Source organism: Pelophylax lessonae, assembly GCF_965119305.1.
Source record: "Pelophylax lessonae genome assembly, chromosome: 4".
Taxonomy (NCBI): domain Eukaryota; kingdom Metazoa; phylum Chordata; class Amphibia; order Anura; family Ranidae; genus Pelophylax; species Pelophylax lessonae.
The window spans coordinates 655,823,513-655,838,852 of record NC_138771.1 but is presented as its reverse complement, the minus strand read 5'-3'; the positions used below and the strand labels follow the sequence as shown (position 1 = coordinate 655,838,852).

The 15,340-nt window shown below is 46.3% G+C and overlaps 2 protein-coding genes across 2 annotated transcripts in view; one reads left to right on the top strand and one right to left on the bottom strand.

The window, feature by feature from the left end:
• Nucleotides 1–15,340, bottom strand: part of LOC309553054 (uncharacterized protein) — a gene marked incomplete at its 3' end in the record, with an annotated part of 310,864 nt that overhangs the window by 253,165 nt on the left and 42,359 nt on the right. The window lies entirely within an intron of this gene.
• Nucleotides 1–15,340, top strand: part of LOC309554779 (transferrin receptor protein 2-like) — a gene marked incomplete at its 5' end in the record, with an annotated part of 54,765 nt that overhangs the window by 17,609 nt on the left and 21,816 nt on the right. Inside the window, one exon of the mRNA XM_082256479.1 lies at nt 983–1,155. Coding sequence (XP_082112605.1) covers nt 983–1,155 — 173 coding nt within the window. The remainder of the gene's footprint in view (nt 1–982; nt 1,156–15,340) is intronic.

Here is a 15,340-nt window from a genome sequence, read left to right as displayed (position 1 = left end):
AATCCTAGGCTGGTTTTACAATGGTCTTGGGTACAAAAGGTTCACATGAGCATTTTCTTTTCAGATTATACTGATTTTGGTCATCAGTATTGACTTTTTCTACTATGGTCTTGGGTACACAAGGGTCATGTGATTATTCTCTTTAGAGATTCTCCTGAATTTGGTCAGTACTAAGAACTGGTAATACGATAGTCTTGGGTACAAAAGACTCATGTGATGTTTTTTTTTTAATCTCCTGGATTCAGTCATCACTAATGCCCCGTACACACGTGCAGATTGTCGGCCGAAAAGATTCGGCCGACGACCGATCGGCCGATTTTCGGCTTGTTAGTATGCTGCTTCCGACAGCCGACAGCGCACTTTCGGCCGAACAGAATCTGTCGTGCAAGCATTAAAATTTTTGTATGCCGACACCAGAACGGCCGATTGTTCGCCAGTCAGTACAGAATTCGGCCGACAGACAGCAGATTTGCAAGACTGGGCATGCTCAGAAAAGAAAAAAGACAAGGAAAGTTAAACCATCACATGACATCACTTCTGCAGTCGGCTGTTGTTGGCCGACAATATTTGTGTGCAGTCTTTTGCAGTTTTCAACAGACACGACAGACCTTGGACAAAAGACGGCCGATCAATCGGCCAACAATCTGCACGTGTGTACGGGGCATAAGGACTTGCTTTACGATGGTCATGGGTACACAAGGCTCATGTGACCCCTTTCTTTTCAAATTATCCTAAATTTGTCATCAGTATTTACTTGCTTTACTATGGTCTTAGGTACACAAGGCTCGTGTGATGCTTTTCTTTTTGGTTTCTCCTGAATTTTCTCATCACTAATGACTGGCTTTATGGTGGTGTTGGGTGTCCAAGAGTCCTGCCATGCTTTTCTTTTTGGATTTCCTCTGAATTTGGTCATCACTAAACCTGGCTTTATGGTGGTGCTAGGTACACAAGGCTCATGTTATGCTTTTCTTCTCTCTTACAGTAAACTCCAAGGTCGGGAGGCGCCTTCAGGGTGGAGGAATCCAACTTTTCCTTCTCATGGCCTGGGCCCCAATTTGACTGAAGGTCAGCTGGTCCAGTTAGAGGTTAACAACGTGGATCGCAGTGTAGAGCTGGTTAACGTGTTTGGAAGTATAACTGGACGTTTTGAGCCTGGTAAGTTGCCATAGTGACCACATCTGCACAGGTCACTCCAGGCAGAACCCCAAATGGACCTTACTGGAATTTATTGGAGCTGCTATGGCTAGTGTTGAGCGAACACGGACTGTATTATTCGTGTTCGTACCGAATAATTGGATTTTTTGTACCCGAACACGGACACGGACACTTTACTGTATGTTCGGGTAAAAATCCGTGTTCGGTCGTTTTATTTCCGGGTTTTGCATGCTTTGGCGCTCTTTTCATGGCGGGCTTTCAACAGCCAATCAACAATCGTTTAACTGGTGTGCCTTAAGCCATCCCAGCCATGCCTGCAAATGTCTCAGTAGCTGTGATTGGCCGTCTGAAGCATGTGACCAAGTCTTTATAAGTTCGAGGCAGCCGCAGCGGCGTCATTATGCTGCTTATATCAGGGACAGAGCACACATCAACGTGCTGGCTGCTGATTAGGGAAAGATAGGCAGGAAAAAACCATTTGTGTCCGGATAGAATTGAGGGACAGGTCGGAGTGTTTAGGCAGGGCGAGTTGTAGGCATTTTAGGGATAGAGTCTGCTGAATTATATAGGGTCAGTGTCTTCTACAAACTACAATCGATATTGCTGTGTGGGGGGTGGGGTCTGCACTCAATCCTGATCTACGATCTCTTCTCAATCCTGTTAGGGACAGAGTCTGCTGAATTTTAGGGAAACTGTGTTCTACAAACTACAATCGATATTGCTGTGTGGTGTGGGATTGGAGATAGGCAGGTGTCAGTGATCCACATCCATTTTTCTGTGTGTGAGCTGCAGTGAACACAATCTTTTTGGGCTGCAGTGAACACAATCTTTTTGGGGTGCAGTGAACAAAATCTTTTTGGGGTGCAGTGAACACAATCCTTTTTGGTGTGCAGTGAACACAATCTTTGTGGGGTGCAGTGAACAAAATCCTTTGTGGGGTGCAGTGAACACAATCTTTTTGGGGTGCAGTGAACAAAATCCTTTTTGGGGTGCAGTGAACAACATCCTTTTTGGGGTGCAGTGGACACAATCTTTTTGGGGTGCAGTGAACAAAATCCTTTGTGGGGTGCAGTGAACAGAATCTTTGTGGGGTGCAGTGAACACAATCTTTTTGGGGTGCAGTGAACACAATCTTTTTGGGGTGGAGTGAACAACATCCTTTTTGGGGTGCAGTGAACAAAATCCTTTTTGGGGTGCAGTGAACAAAATCATTTTTGGGGTGCAGTGAACACAATCTTTTTGGGGTGCAGTGAACACAATCTTTGTGGGGTGCAGTGAACACAATCTTTTTGGGGTGGAGTGAACAACATCCTTTTTGGGGTGCAGTGAACAACATCCTTTTTGGGGTGCAGTGAACACAATCTTTTTGGGGTGCAGTGAACACAATCTTTGTGGGGTACAGTGAACAGAATCTTTGTGGGGTGCAGTGAACACAATCTTTGGGGGGTACAGTGAACACAATCTTTGTGAGGTGCAGTGAACACAATCTTTGTGGGGTGCAGTGAACACAATCATTGTGGGGTGCAGTGAACTCAATCTTTGTGGGGTACAGTGAACACAATCTCATACTGAAGGTTTGAGGGTGCTGCCTGTTCCATACTCCCCCTACTCCTCATCTAGCCTTTTAGGGGTACAAACAATAGTAATTGGGGCCTAGTGTGGTTGTGTACGTGTGATATACATACACTTTTTTGGGATCATATTTTCTATTCCGCTATTTAATCAAAAACCTTTGGGGATCAGTTAAATTGGGGGATAGTCTGTGTTGGTACGTGTGAGAGAGATCCACCTTTCCAAGTTGTTGGGGTTCATCTCATACTTCTGAAGGTTTGAGGGTGCTGCCTGTTCCATACTCCCCCTACTCCTAGCCTTTTAGGGGTACAAACAATAGTAATTGGGGCCTAGTGTGGTTGTGTACGTGTGATATACATACACTTTTTTGGGATCATATTTTCTATTCCGCTATTTAATCAAAAACCTTTGGGGATCAGTTAAATTGGGGGATAGTCTGTGTTGGTACGTGTGAGAGAGATCCACCTTTCCAAGTTGTTGGGGTTCATCTCATACTTCTGAAGGTTTGAGGGTGCTGCCTGTTCCATACTCCCCCTACTCCTAGCCTTTTAGGGGTACAAACAATAGTAATTGGGGCCTAGTGTGGTTGTGTACGTGTGATATACATACACTTTTTTGGGATCATATTTTCTATTCCGCTATTTAATCAAAAACCTTTGGGGATCAGTTAAATTGGGGGATAGTCTGTGTTGGTACGTGTGAGAGAGATCCACCTTTCCAAGTTGTTGGGGTTCATCTCATACTTCTGAAGGTTTGAGGGTGCTGCCTGTTCCATACTCCCCCTACTCCTAGCCTTTTAGGGGTACAAACAATAGTAATTGGGGCCTAGTGTGGTTGTGTACGTGTGATATACATACACTTTTTTGGGATCATATTTTCTATTCCGCTATTTAATCAAAAACCTTTGGGGATCAGTTAAATTGGGGGATAGTCTGTGTTGGTACGTGTGAGAGAGATCCACCTTTCCAAGTTGTTGGGGTTCATCTCATACTTCTGAAGGTTTGAGGGTGCTGCCTGTTCCATACTCCCCCTACTCCTAGCCTTTTAGGGGTACAAACAATAGTAATTGGGGCCTAGTGTGGTTGTGTACGTGTGATATACATACACTTTTTTGGGATCATATTTTCTATTCCGCTATTTAATCAAAAACCTTTGGGGATCAGTTAAATTGGGGGATAGTCTGTGTTGGTACGTGTGAGAGAGATCCACCTTTCCAAGTTGTTGAGGTTCATCTCATACTTCTGAAGGTTTGAGGGTGCTGCCTGTTCCATACTCCCCCTACTCCTAGCCTTTTAGGGGTACAAACAATAGTAATTGGGGCCTAGTGTGGTTGTGTACGTGTGATATACATACACTTTTTTGGGATCATATTTTCTATTCCGCTATTTAATCAAAAACCTTTGGGGATCAGTTAAATTGGGGGATAGTCTGTGTTGGTACGTGTGAGAGAGATCCACCTTTCCAAGTTGTTGGGGTTCATCTCATACTTCTGAAGGTTTGAGGGTGCTGCCTGTTCCATACTCCCCCTACTCCTAGCCTTTTAGGGGTACAAACAATAGTAATTGGGGCCTAGTGTGGTTGTGTACGTGTGATATACATACACTTTTTTGGGATCATATTTTCTATTCCGCTATTTAATCAAAAACCTTTGGGGATCAGTTAAATTGGGGGATAGTCTGTGTTGGTACGTGTGAGAGAGATCCACCTTTCCAAGTTGTTGAGGTTCATCTCATACTTCTGAAGGTTTGAGGGTGCTGCCTGTTCCATACTCCCCCTACTCCTAGCCTTTTAGGGGTACAAACAATAGTAATTGGGGCCTAGTGTGGTTGTGTACGTGTGATATACATACACTTTTTTGGGATCATATTTTCTATTCCGCTATTTAATCAAAAACCTTTGGGGATCAGTTAAATTGGGGGATAGTCTGTGTTGGTACGTGTGAGAGAGATCCACCTTTCCAAGTTGTTGGGGTTCATCTCATACTTCTGAAGGTTTGAGGGTGCTGCCTGTTCCATACTCCCCCTACTCCTAGCCTTTTAGGGGTACAAACAATAGTAATTGGGGCCTAGTGTGGTTGTGTACGTGTGATATACATACACTTTTTTGGGATCATATTTTCTATTCCGCTATTTAATCAAAAACCTTTGGGGATCAGTTAAATTGGGGGATAGTCTGTGTTGGTACGTGTGAGAGAGATCCACCTTTCCAAGTTGTTGGGGTTCATCTCATACTTCTGAAGGTTTGAGGGTGCTGCCTGTTCCATACTCCCCCTACTCCTAGCCTTTTAGGGGTACAAACAATAGTAATTGGGGCCTAGTGTGGTTGTGTACGTGTGATATACATACACTTTTTTGGGATCATATTTTCTATTCCGCTATTTAATCAAAAACCTTTGGGGATCAGTTAAATTGGGGGATAGTCTGTGTTGGTACGTGTGAGAGAGATCCACCTTTCCAAGTTGTTGAGGTTCATCTCATACTTCTGAAGGTTTGAGGGTGCTGCCTGTTCCATACTCCCCCTACTCCTAGCCTTTTAGGGGTACAAACAATAGTAATTGGGGCCTAGTGTGGTTGTGTACGTGTGATATACATACACTTTTTTGGGATCATATTTTCTATTCCGCTATTTAATCAAAAACCTTTGGGGATCAGTTAAATTGGGGGATAGTCTGTGTTGGTACGTGTGAGAGAGATCCACCTTTCCAAGTTGTTGGGGTTCATCTCATACTTCTGAAGGTTTGAGGGTGCTGCCTGTTCCATACTCCCCCTACTCCTAGCCTTTTAGGGGTACAAACAATAGTAATTGGGGCCTAGTGTGGTTGTGTACGTGTGATATACATACACTTTTTTGGGATCATATTTTCTATTCCGCTATTTAATCAAAAACCTTTGGGGATCAGTTAAATTGGGGGATAGTCTGTGTTGGTACGTGTGAGAGAGATCCACCTTTCCAAGTTGTTGAGGTTCATCTCATACTTCTGAAGGTTTGAGGGTGCTGCCTGTTCCATACTCCCCCTACTCCTAGCCTTTTAGGGGTACAAACAATAGTAATTGGGGCCTAGTGTGGTTGTGTACGTGTGATATACATACACTTTTTTGGGATCATATTTTCTATTCCGCTATTTAATCAAAAACCTTTGGGGATCAGTTAAATTGGGGGATAGTCTGTGTTGGTACGTGTGAGAGAGATCCACCTTTCCAAGTTGTTGGGGTTCATCTCATACTTCTGAAGGTTTGAGGGTGCTGCCTGTTCCATACTCCCCCTACTCCTAGCCTTTTAGGGGTACAAACAATAGTAATTGGGGCCTAGTGTGGTTGTGTACGTGTGATATACATACACTTTTTTGGGATCATATTTTCTATTCCGCTATTTAATCAAAAACCTTTGGGGATCAGTTAAATTGGGGGATAGTCTGTGTTGGTACGTGTGAGAGAGATCCACCTTTCCAAGTTGTTGGGGTTCATCTCATACTTCTGAAGGTTTGAGGGTGCTGCCTGTTCCATACTCCCCCTACTCCTAGCCTTTTAGGGGTACAAACAATAGTAATTGGGGCCTAGTGTGGTTGTGTACGTGTGATATACATACACTTTTTTGGGATCATATTTTCTATTCCGCTATTTAATCAAAAACCTTTGGGGATCAGTTAAATTGGGGGATAGTCTGTGTTGGTACGTGTGAGAGAGATCCACCTTTCCAAGTTGTTGGGGTTCATCTCATACTTCTGAAGGTTTGAGGGTGCTGCCTGTTCCATACTCCCCCTACTCCTAGCCTTTTAGGGGTACAAACAATAGTAATTGGGGCCTAGTGTGGTTGTGTACGTGTGATATACATACACTTTTTTGGGATCATATTTTCTATTCCGCTATTTAATCAAAAACCTTTGGGGATCAGTTAAATTGGGGGATAGTCTGTGTTGGTACGTGTGAGAGAGATCCACCTTTCCAAGTTGTTGGGGTTCATCTCATACTTCTGAAGGTTTGAGGGTGCTGCCTGTTCCATACTCCCCCTACTCCTAGCCTTTTAGGGGTACAAACAATAGTAATTGGGGCCTAGTGTGGTTGTGTACGTGTGATATACATACACTTTTTTGGGATCATATTTTCTATTCCGCTATTTAATCAAAAACCTTTGGGGATCAGTTAAATTGGGGGATAGTCTGTGTTGGTACGTGTGAGAGAGATCCACCTTTCCAAGTTGTTGGGGTTCATCTCATACTTCTGAAGGTTTGAGGGTGCTGCCTGTTCCATACTCCCCCTACTCCTAGCCTTTTAGGGGTACAAACAATAGTAATTGGGGCCTAGTGTGGTTGTGTACGTGTGATATACATACACTTTTTTGGGATCATATTTTCTATTCCGCTATTTAATCAAAAACCTTTGGGGATCAGTTAAATTGGGGGATAGTCTGTGTTGGTACGTGTGAGAGAGATCCACCTTTCCAAGTTGTTGGGGTTCATCTCATACTTCTGAAGGTTTGAGGGTGCTGCCTGTTCCATACTCCCCCTACTCCTAGCCTTTTAGGGGTACAAACAATAGTAATTGGGGCCTAGTGTGGTTGTGTACGTGTGATATACATACACTTTTTTGGGATCATATTTTCTATTCCGCTATTTAATCAAAAACCTTTGGGGATCAGTTAAATTGGGGGATAGTCTGTGTTGGTACGTGTGAGAGAGATCCACCTTTCCAAGTTGTTGGGGTTCATCTCATACTTCTGAAGGTTTGAGGGTGCTGCCTGTTCCATACTCCCCCTACTCCTAGCCTTTTAGGGGTACAAACAATAGTAATTGGGGCCTAGTGTGGTTGTGTACGTGTGATATACATACACTTTTTTGGGATCATATTTTCTATTCCGCTATTTAATCAAAAACCTTTGGGGATCAGTTAAATTGGGGGATAGTCTGTGTTGGTACGTGTGAGAGAGATCCACCTTTCCAAGTTGTTGGGGTTCATCTCATACTTCTGAAGGTTTGAGGGTGCTGCCTGTTCCATACTCCCCCTACTCCTAGCCTTTTAGGGGTACAAACAATAGTAATTGGGGCCTAGTGTGGTTGTGTACGTGTGATATACATACACTTTTTTGGGATCATATTTTCTATTCCGCTATTTAATCAAAAACCTTTGGGGATCAGTTAAATTGGGGGATAGTCTGTGTTGGTACGTGTGAGAGAGATCCACCTTTCCAAGTTGTTGGGGTTCATCTCATACTTCTGAAGGTTTGAGGGTGCTGCCTGTTCCATACTCCCCCTACTCCTAGCCTTTTAGGGGTACAAACAATAGTAATTGGGGCCTAGTGTGGTTGTGTACGTGTGATATACATACACTTTTTTGGGATCATATTTTCTATTCCGCTATTTAATCAAAAACCTTTGGGGATCAGTTAAATTGGGGGATAGTCTGTGTTGGTACGTGTGAGAGAGATCCACCTTTCCAAGTTGTTGGGGTTCATCTCATACTTCTGAAGGTTTGAGGGTGCTGCCTGTTCCATACCCCCCCTACTCCTCATCTAGCCTTTTAGGGGTACAAACAATAGTAATTGGGGCCTAGTGTGGTTGTGTACGTGCGAGATACATACACTTTTTTTGATCATATTTCCTATTCCGCTATTCAATAAAAACCTTTGAGGATCAATTGAATTGCGGGATAGTCTGTGTCGGTACGTGTGAGAGAGATCCACCTTTCCAAGTTGTTGGGGTTCATCTCATACTTCTGAAGGTTTGAGGGTGCTGCCTGTTCCATACTCCCCCTACTCCTCATCTAGCCTTTTAGGGGTACAAACATTAGTAATTGGGGCCTAGTGTGGTTGTGTACGTGTGATATACATACACTTTTTTTGGATCATATTTTCTATTCCGCTATTCAATAAAAACCTTTCTAGGGCAAGATCTTAAATTACAGAAATATGAGGAGACCGTCAAATAAGGGCCGTGGCCTGGGTCGTGGTGCTGCTGGTAGAGCTCCTGTTGCAAGGAGAGGACATGGTCGATCTGTGCCAGCTACACGCACAAGTGAAACACCTTCCTCAAGTGTGAGTAGGCGACAGAACCTGCATCAGTATTTGGTAGGGCATCAAACGCCCCTAGAAGTGATGAGGCCAGAACAAGTTGAGGCGATAGTAGATTGGTTTGCTGCTGACAGTGCCTCCAGTTCCTTCACATTGTCTCCCACCCAGTCTACTGCAGAAAGGTCAGAGTTGGCACCTGCAGCCAATGTCCAACCGTCTTTCACCTCACCCCCTTGCAAATCAGGCCAGCAGTCTGAGCCCCAAGCCATACAGCAGTCTCTTATTCTTTTTGAGGACTCTGTCAGCAGGGTTTCCCAGGGCCATCCACCTAGCCCTGCCCCAGAAGTGGAAGAGATTGAGTGCAGCGATGCCCAACCACTTATTTCTCAAGATGAGTACATGCAAGGATCATCGCAGCACGTCTCCGATGATGACGAAACGCAGGTGCCAACTGCTGCGGCGTTCAGCATTGTGGAGACCGACAAGGAGGGTAGGGGTGAAGACTGGGTGGAAGATGATGTGGAGGACGATGAGGTCCTCGACCCCACATGGAATGAACGTCATGCAGGTGAACTGAGTAGTTTGGAGGAAGAGGCGGTGGTCGCACAGAGCCACCAGCACAGCAGAAGAGGGAGCAGGGTGCAGAAGCGGAGCGGCCGTGCCCTAGACACTACGCCCGCTACTGCCCAACGCAGCAAGGGAACGAGCGCACCAAAGTCAGCTCAAAGGAGTTCTCTAGCGTGGAAGTTCTTTAGAAAATGTGCTGATGACAGGACACGAGTGGTTTGCACCCTGTGCAATCAGAGCTTGAAGCGAGGCATGAACCTTCTCAACCTGAGCACAACCTGCATGATCAGGCATCTAAGTGCAAAGCACGAGCTGCAGTGGAGTACACACCTTCAAAACCAAGAAACGTCTCTGGCTCATCCTGCTTCCTCTTCTGCTGCAGTCTCGGCCGCTCCAGCCACATCTGTAGTGATACCGGCACCTGCCACCCCGCAAACAGACGATCTGTCAGCAACACCACCACCTGGGTCACCAACAACCATCTCCACAATGTCCCGTGGAAGCGTTCAGCTTTCCATCTCCCAAACACTTGAGAGGAAGAGGAAGTACCCCCCTACCCACCCGCGATCCCTGGCCCTGAATGCCAGCATTTCAAAATTATTGGCCTTTGAAATGCTGTCATTCCGTCTGGTGGAGACGCACAGTTTTAAAAACCTTATGTCGGTGGCTGTCCCACAGTACGTCGTGCCCAGCCGCCACTACTTTTCCAGGCAAGCCATCCCTTCCCTGCACAACCAAGTGGGGGAAAAAATCAGGTGTGCACTGCGCAACGCCATCTGTGCCAAGGTCCACCTAACTACGGATACGTGGACCAGTAAGCACGGTCAGGGGCGTTATATCTCCCTAACGGCACACTGGGTAAATGCAGTGGCGGATGGGCCTGAGGCGGATAGCAATTTGGCGCATGTCCTTCCACCACCGAGGATTGCAGGGCGCTTCAGTTTGCCTCCTGTTCCTAACTCCTCCTACTCCGCTTCCTCATCCTCTACCGCCTCCTCATCCGGACAGCGTAACACCTTCACCACCAACTTCAGCACGGCCAGGGGTAAACGACAGCAGGCAGTTTTACAACTTGCCTGTTTGGGGGACAAACCACACACCGCGCAGGAGTTGTGGAGGAGCATGGAACAGCAGACAAATGAGTGGTTGCTGCCAGCGAGCCTCAAGCCCGGCCTGGTGGTGTGCGATAACGGGCGAAATCTCATAGCAGCTCTGGGCCTAGCCGGTTTGACGCACATCCCTTGCCTGGCGCATGTGCTGAATTTGGTGGTGCAGAGGTTCCTTAAAAACTACCCCGATATGTCAGAGCTGCTGCAGAAAGTGCGGGCCGTTTGTGCGCACTTTCGGCGTTCTCACCCTGCTGCTGCTCGCCTGGCAGCGCTGCAGCGTAACTTCGGCCTTCCCGCTCACCGCCTCATATGTGACGTGCCCACAAGGTGGAACTCCACCTTGCACATGCTGGAAAGACTGTGCGAGCAGCAGCAGGCCATAGTGGAGTTTCAGCTGCAGCACGCACGCGTGAGTCGCTCTGCGGAACAGCACCACTTCACCACCAATAACTGGGCCTCCATGCGAGACCTGTGTGCCTTGTTGCGCTGTTTTGAGTACTCCACCAACATGGCCAGTGGCAATGACGCCGTTCTCAGCTTAACTATCCCACTTCTATGCCTCCTTGAAAAAACAATTCGGGCGATGATGGAAGAGGATGTGGCACAGGATGAGGAGGAGGAGGAGGATGAAGAGGTAACATTTCCAAGGCTTTCAGGGCAGTCATTCGCAAGGGGCTCCGAGGGTGGGTTCCTGCACACGCAAACGCCAGGGACGCAATTGTCCAGCAGGGGCACAGTTCTGGAGGATGAGGAGGATGAGGAGGAGGAGGAGCTGGAGGAGGAGATGGAACCATGTTCACAGCAGGGTGGCACCCAGGCCAGCTCATGGCCATCACTGGTGCGTGGCTGGGGGGATACAGAGGACACGGACCATACACCTCCCACAGAGGACAGCCTTTCGTTGCCTCTGGGCAGCCTGGCACACATGAGCGATTACATGCTGCAGTGTCTCCACAACGACCGCCGAGTTGCCCACATTCTAACTTGTGCTGATTACTGGGTGGCCACGCTGCTGGATCCCCGTTACAAGGACAACGTACCGTCCTTAATTCACTCACTGGAGCGCGATCGCAAGATGCGCGAGTACAAGCGCACGCTGGTAGACGCCATGCTGCTGGCATTCCCATCTGACAGCGGGGCCACAGTGGAAGCACAAGGCAGAGGAGGAGGAGGAGGAGGTCGCCAACGCAACCAGGGCACCGCCAGCACCTCAGAAGGCAGGGTTAGCATGGCCGAAATGTGGAAAAGCTTTGTCAGCACGCCACAACAAACAGCAGCACCAGCAGCTCAGATGGAACGTCTTAGCAGGAGGCAGCATTTTACCAACATGGTGGAGCAGTATGTGTGCACACGCCTACATGTAGTGAATGACGGGTCTGCCCCCTTCAACTTCTGGGTCTCCAAATTGGGCACATGGCCTGAGCTTGCCCTTTACGCCTTGGAGGTGCTGGCGTGCCCTGCAGCCAGTGTATTATCTGAACGGGTATTTAGCACGGCTGGGGGCGTTATAACAGACAAGCGCAGCCGCCTGTCCAGAGACAATGTGGACAAGCTCACGTTCATTAAAATGAACCAGGCATGGATCCCACGGGACTTTTCCGTACCTTATGCAGAATAGCAATGGATACCGACCTTACCCACCCATTGTTCCATTTTTGCTCTTTCTCACTCTTTTGGGGTGTACCCTCATTTAAAATTTGTGAAAAGAAGCAGTGTTGGCTACCTCGTCCTCCTCCTCAGGGCCAGATTAATGTAGGGGCTATTGGAGCTGCAGCTCCAGGCCCCTACCTTTTATATAGGCCCCGGGTTGGCCATATTCACTGTTACCGCTCTTCTGTCACTTGTAAACACAGAAGTCTGGCTTCTATGCTCGCTTCCCCAGGCAGCACCCTCAGAACCTCCCCACACAGCGTGAAGGCCGGACAAGGAGGGACAGTTGGCGATGCATGGATGTGTTTATGGGCTTCAGAGACAGCATCCCATGTTGAATTAGGCATGCATGGCTGCACCCTTCCTCCTCTGGGTGCATGGCAAGGCACGGCCCTAAGGCCCTTCAAAATCCTCAGCACCAAGCCCATGATGCTGTTAATCCGGCCCTGGTCCTCCTCCACCGCCGCTTCCACCTACACCGCCCATAGGTGTGCGCAGCCTATTGCATTAAGGTGTGCACCCCAAAGTTGAAATACACATGCATGTGTTTGCCAGCAGGGAGAGTAATGTATCGGGGCCATGTACCTGTAGGCAAGGAGAAATAGAGCAGAGCAGGTCCCAGGGAGATCTTTCCCATCTCCTCACTGGCAATGCTATGTGCCCTAGGTGATTAGGGTGTGCCCAGGCACACCCAGCACACCCTGTGCGCACGCCTATGTCACCGCCACATCCACCACCACCTCAACCTCCCTCCTACTCCATATGGGCCTCGTCCTTCAGAGATGAAGAAGAACATTGTTTTATTTTTCTGTTTTTTTTTGTTGTTTTAAGTTATTTCCCTATCCACATTTGTTTGCAGAGCACTTGCCATGCTCTTAATTACGTTTTGCTGCCATTTGCAGCACTCTAGCCCTTTCCTTTGGTGTTTTAGAGCCATTTTAGTGCCTTAAAGTTCGGGTCCCCATTGACTTCAATGGGGTTCGGTGTCCGGGAAAAGTTCGGTAAAAGTCCGGGACACGGACCCGGACTTTTTTTTAAAGTTCGGCCGAACCCGTCGAACACGGACATCTAGGTGTCCGCTCAACCCTAGCTATGGCCAATGTGGACATGTTCCTATCAAAATGTCCTATGGAATCCCCTAAACCAGTGATGGCGAACCTTGGCACCCCAGATGTTTTGGAACTACGTTTCCTATGATGCTCATGCTTTCTGCAGTGTAGGTGACCATCTTGGGAAATGTAGTTCCAAAACATCTGGGGTGCCAAGCAAATAAATAGATTGGTCTCACACAGTCCCATGTAGATACCTCCATCCAGAATCAATACAAGAAAAAGAAGGGATGCCCTTTGGGTGGGACTTTATATGAGGTATTTACAATCAGTGACCATAATAATGAGATGATAAAAAAATGGCAGATTTTATTAATGCAGTCGTACATGAATTGTAACAACAATGATGAATAAACAGCACAATGGGCATGTGACATAGTAACATCAACAATATAAATAAATATCATAGGTTAAATTCATATATTGTAATAACTCAATGCGTTTCGTGAGTCTTGAGTAAGCTCACTCATCAGGAGTATATATGAGATAAAATATATCTGAAAATGAGACAGTAAACAGCCTGTTAGTATATGTGATTAGTGAGTGTGATATTTCAACATCTGTATATAAAACAGAAACAGGAAAATCGCACTCACACATGACCCAAAGACAAATGGTGGATTCATGCTCCCATAGGACGGGGCTGCCATAGTCTAACCCGGGAGCTGGCAGGACTTGAAACGATGGCGAAACACGGTGGGGAGGCAGGTGAGGAGGCAGGGGTGATGGAAAGTAAAACTTCTGCTTGATGGTAAAGCATGGGCTGGAAGTACATAAATATGCATCTCAATAAAGTAGACAGCTAAATTGTTTGTATCACATAGTAATATCCAAAGGGTAAAGATAAATATATGTGTATAAAAGTATACATGATAAACCAGTCCCAGCAAATGATGTATAAAAACAGAGGTAGGTTGAATCTGGGTATACATGCTGTAATGTATGTAATAGATAGTTCAAAAATTGGGCAATTTGAGTACTGTGTCACTTGAGTGATCAACAATATATAAATGTGTGAAAAAATATAAGGGGAAGTGTGTAGGATATAAGAAAAAGAAGAAGAGGTGAAAAAAATAGTATAATATAAAGTGATATAGGGACCGAAATGAAAAAACCGAATGATGATGGGTGATGGTTGAAACATGAGGTAGAATGGTGAATCCACTTGGAAGTAAATGAAAAGTGGGGAGGAGGGTGCGCCTCAAGAAATGGTGAAGAGACAAAGGAAATTCATGTGGCTACACATTTCTTATTTCACACAGCCCAAATGATGGTTGTGCTCCCTCTGGTGGTGGCTGTGTATCTATTCCGGGAGCTGCGATATACTAACAGGAAGTGTTTTCTCTCCCTGACTACCCCCTCCCCTTTGGGGGCGGGGCCACCTGTATATTGGCGCCATGTTTCCCCCCACGTATGAACGCCGACCCAAGTGCTCGTACGGTTTGGCAGGTGTTACTCCTCTGTGGTTGCGGTTGTCAGCGTCCGCTGACTTCTACCGCTGGACGGCATGGCTGCCTTCGTTACACCCCCGCCTCCACTACCCATCACATGGCGCTCTAGGACTGGATTGGTGTGCCTGTGCTGTGGGTCTTCAGGTGAGGTCTGTCATCACAATTTCCTTTCCCCCATTGCTGCCACTCCGTTTTTCTTCTCTCCTTGGTTCTCCCCATGGTATTTCACTCCACATGAATTTCCTTTGTCTCTTCACCATTTCTTGAGGCACACCCTCCTCCCCATTTTTCATTTACTTCCAAGTGGATTCACCATTCTACCTCATGTTTCAACCATCACCCATCATCATTCGGTTTTTTCATTTCGGTCCCTATATCACTTTATAGTATACTATTTTTTTCACCTCTTCTTCTTTTTCCTATATCCTACACACTTCCCCTTATATTTTTTCACACATTTATATATTGTTGATCACTCAAGTGACACAGCACTCAAATTGCCCAATTTTTGAACTATCTATTACATACATTACAGCATGTATACCCAGATTCAACCTACCTCTGTTTTTATACATCATTTGCTCGGACTGGTTTATCATGTATACTTTTATACACATATATTTATCTTTACCCTTTGGATATTACTATGTGATACAAACAATTTAGCTGTCTACTTTATTGAGATGTATATTTATTTACTTCCAGCTCATGCTTTACCATCAAG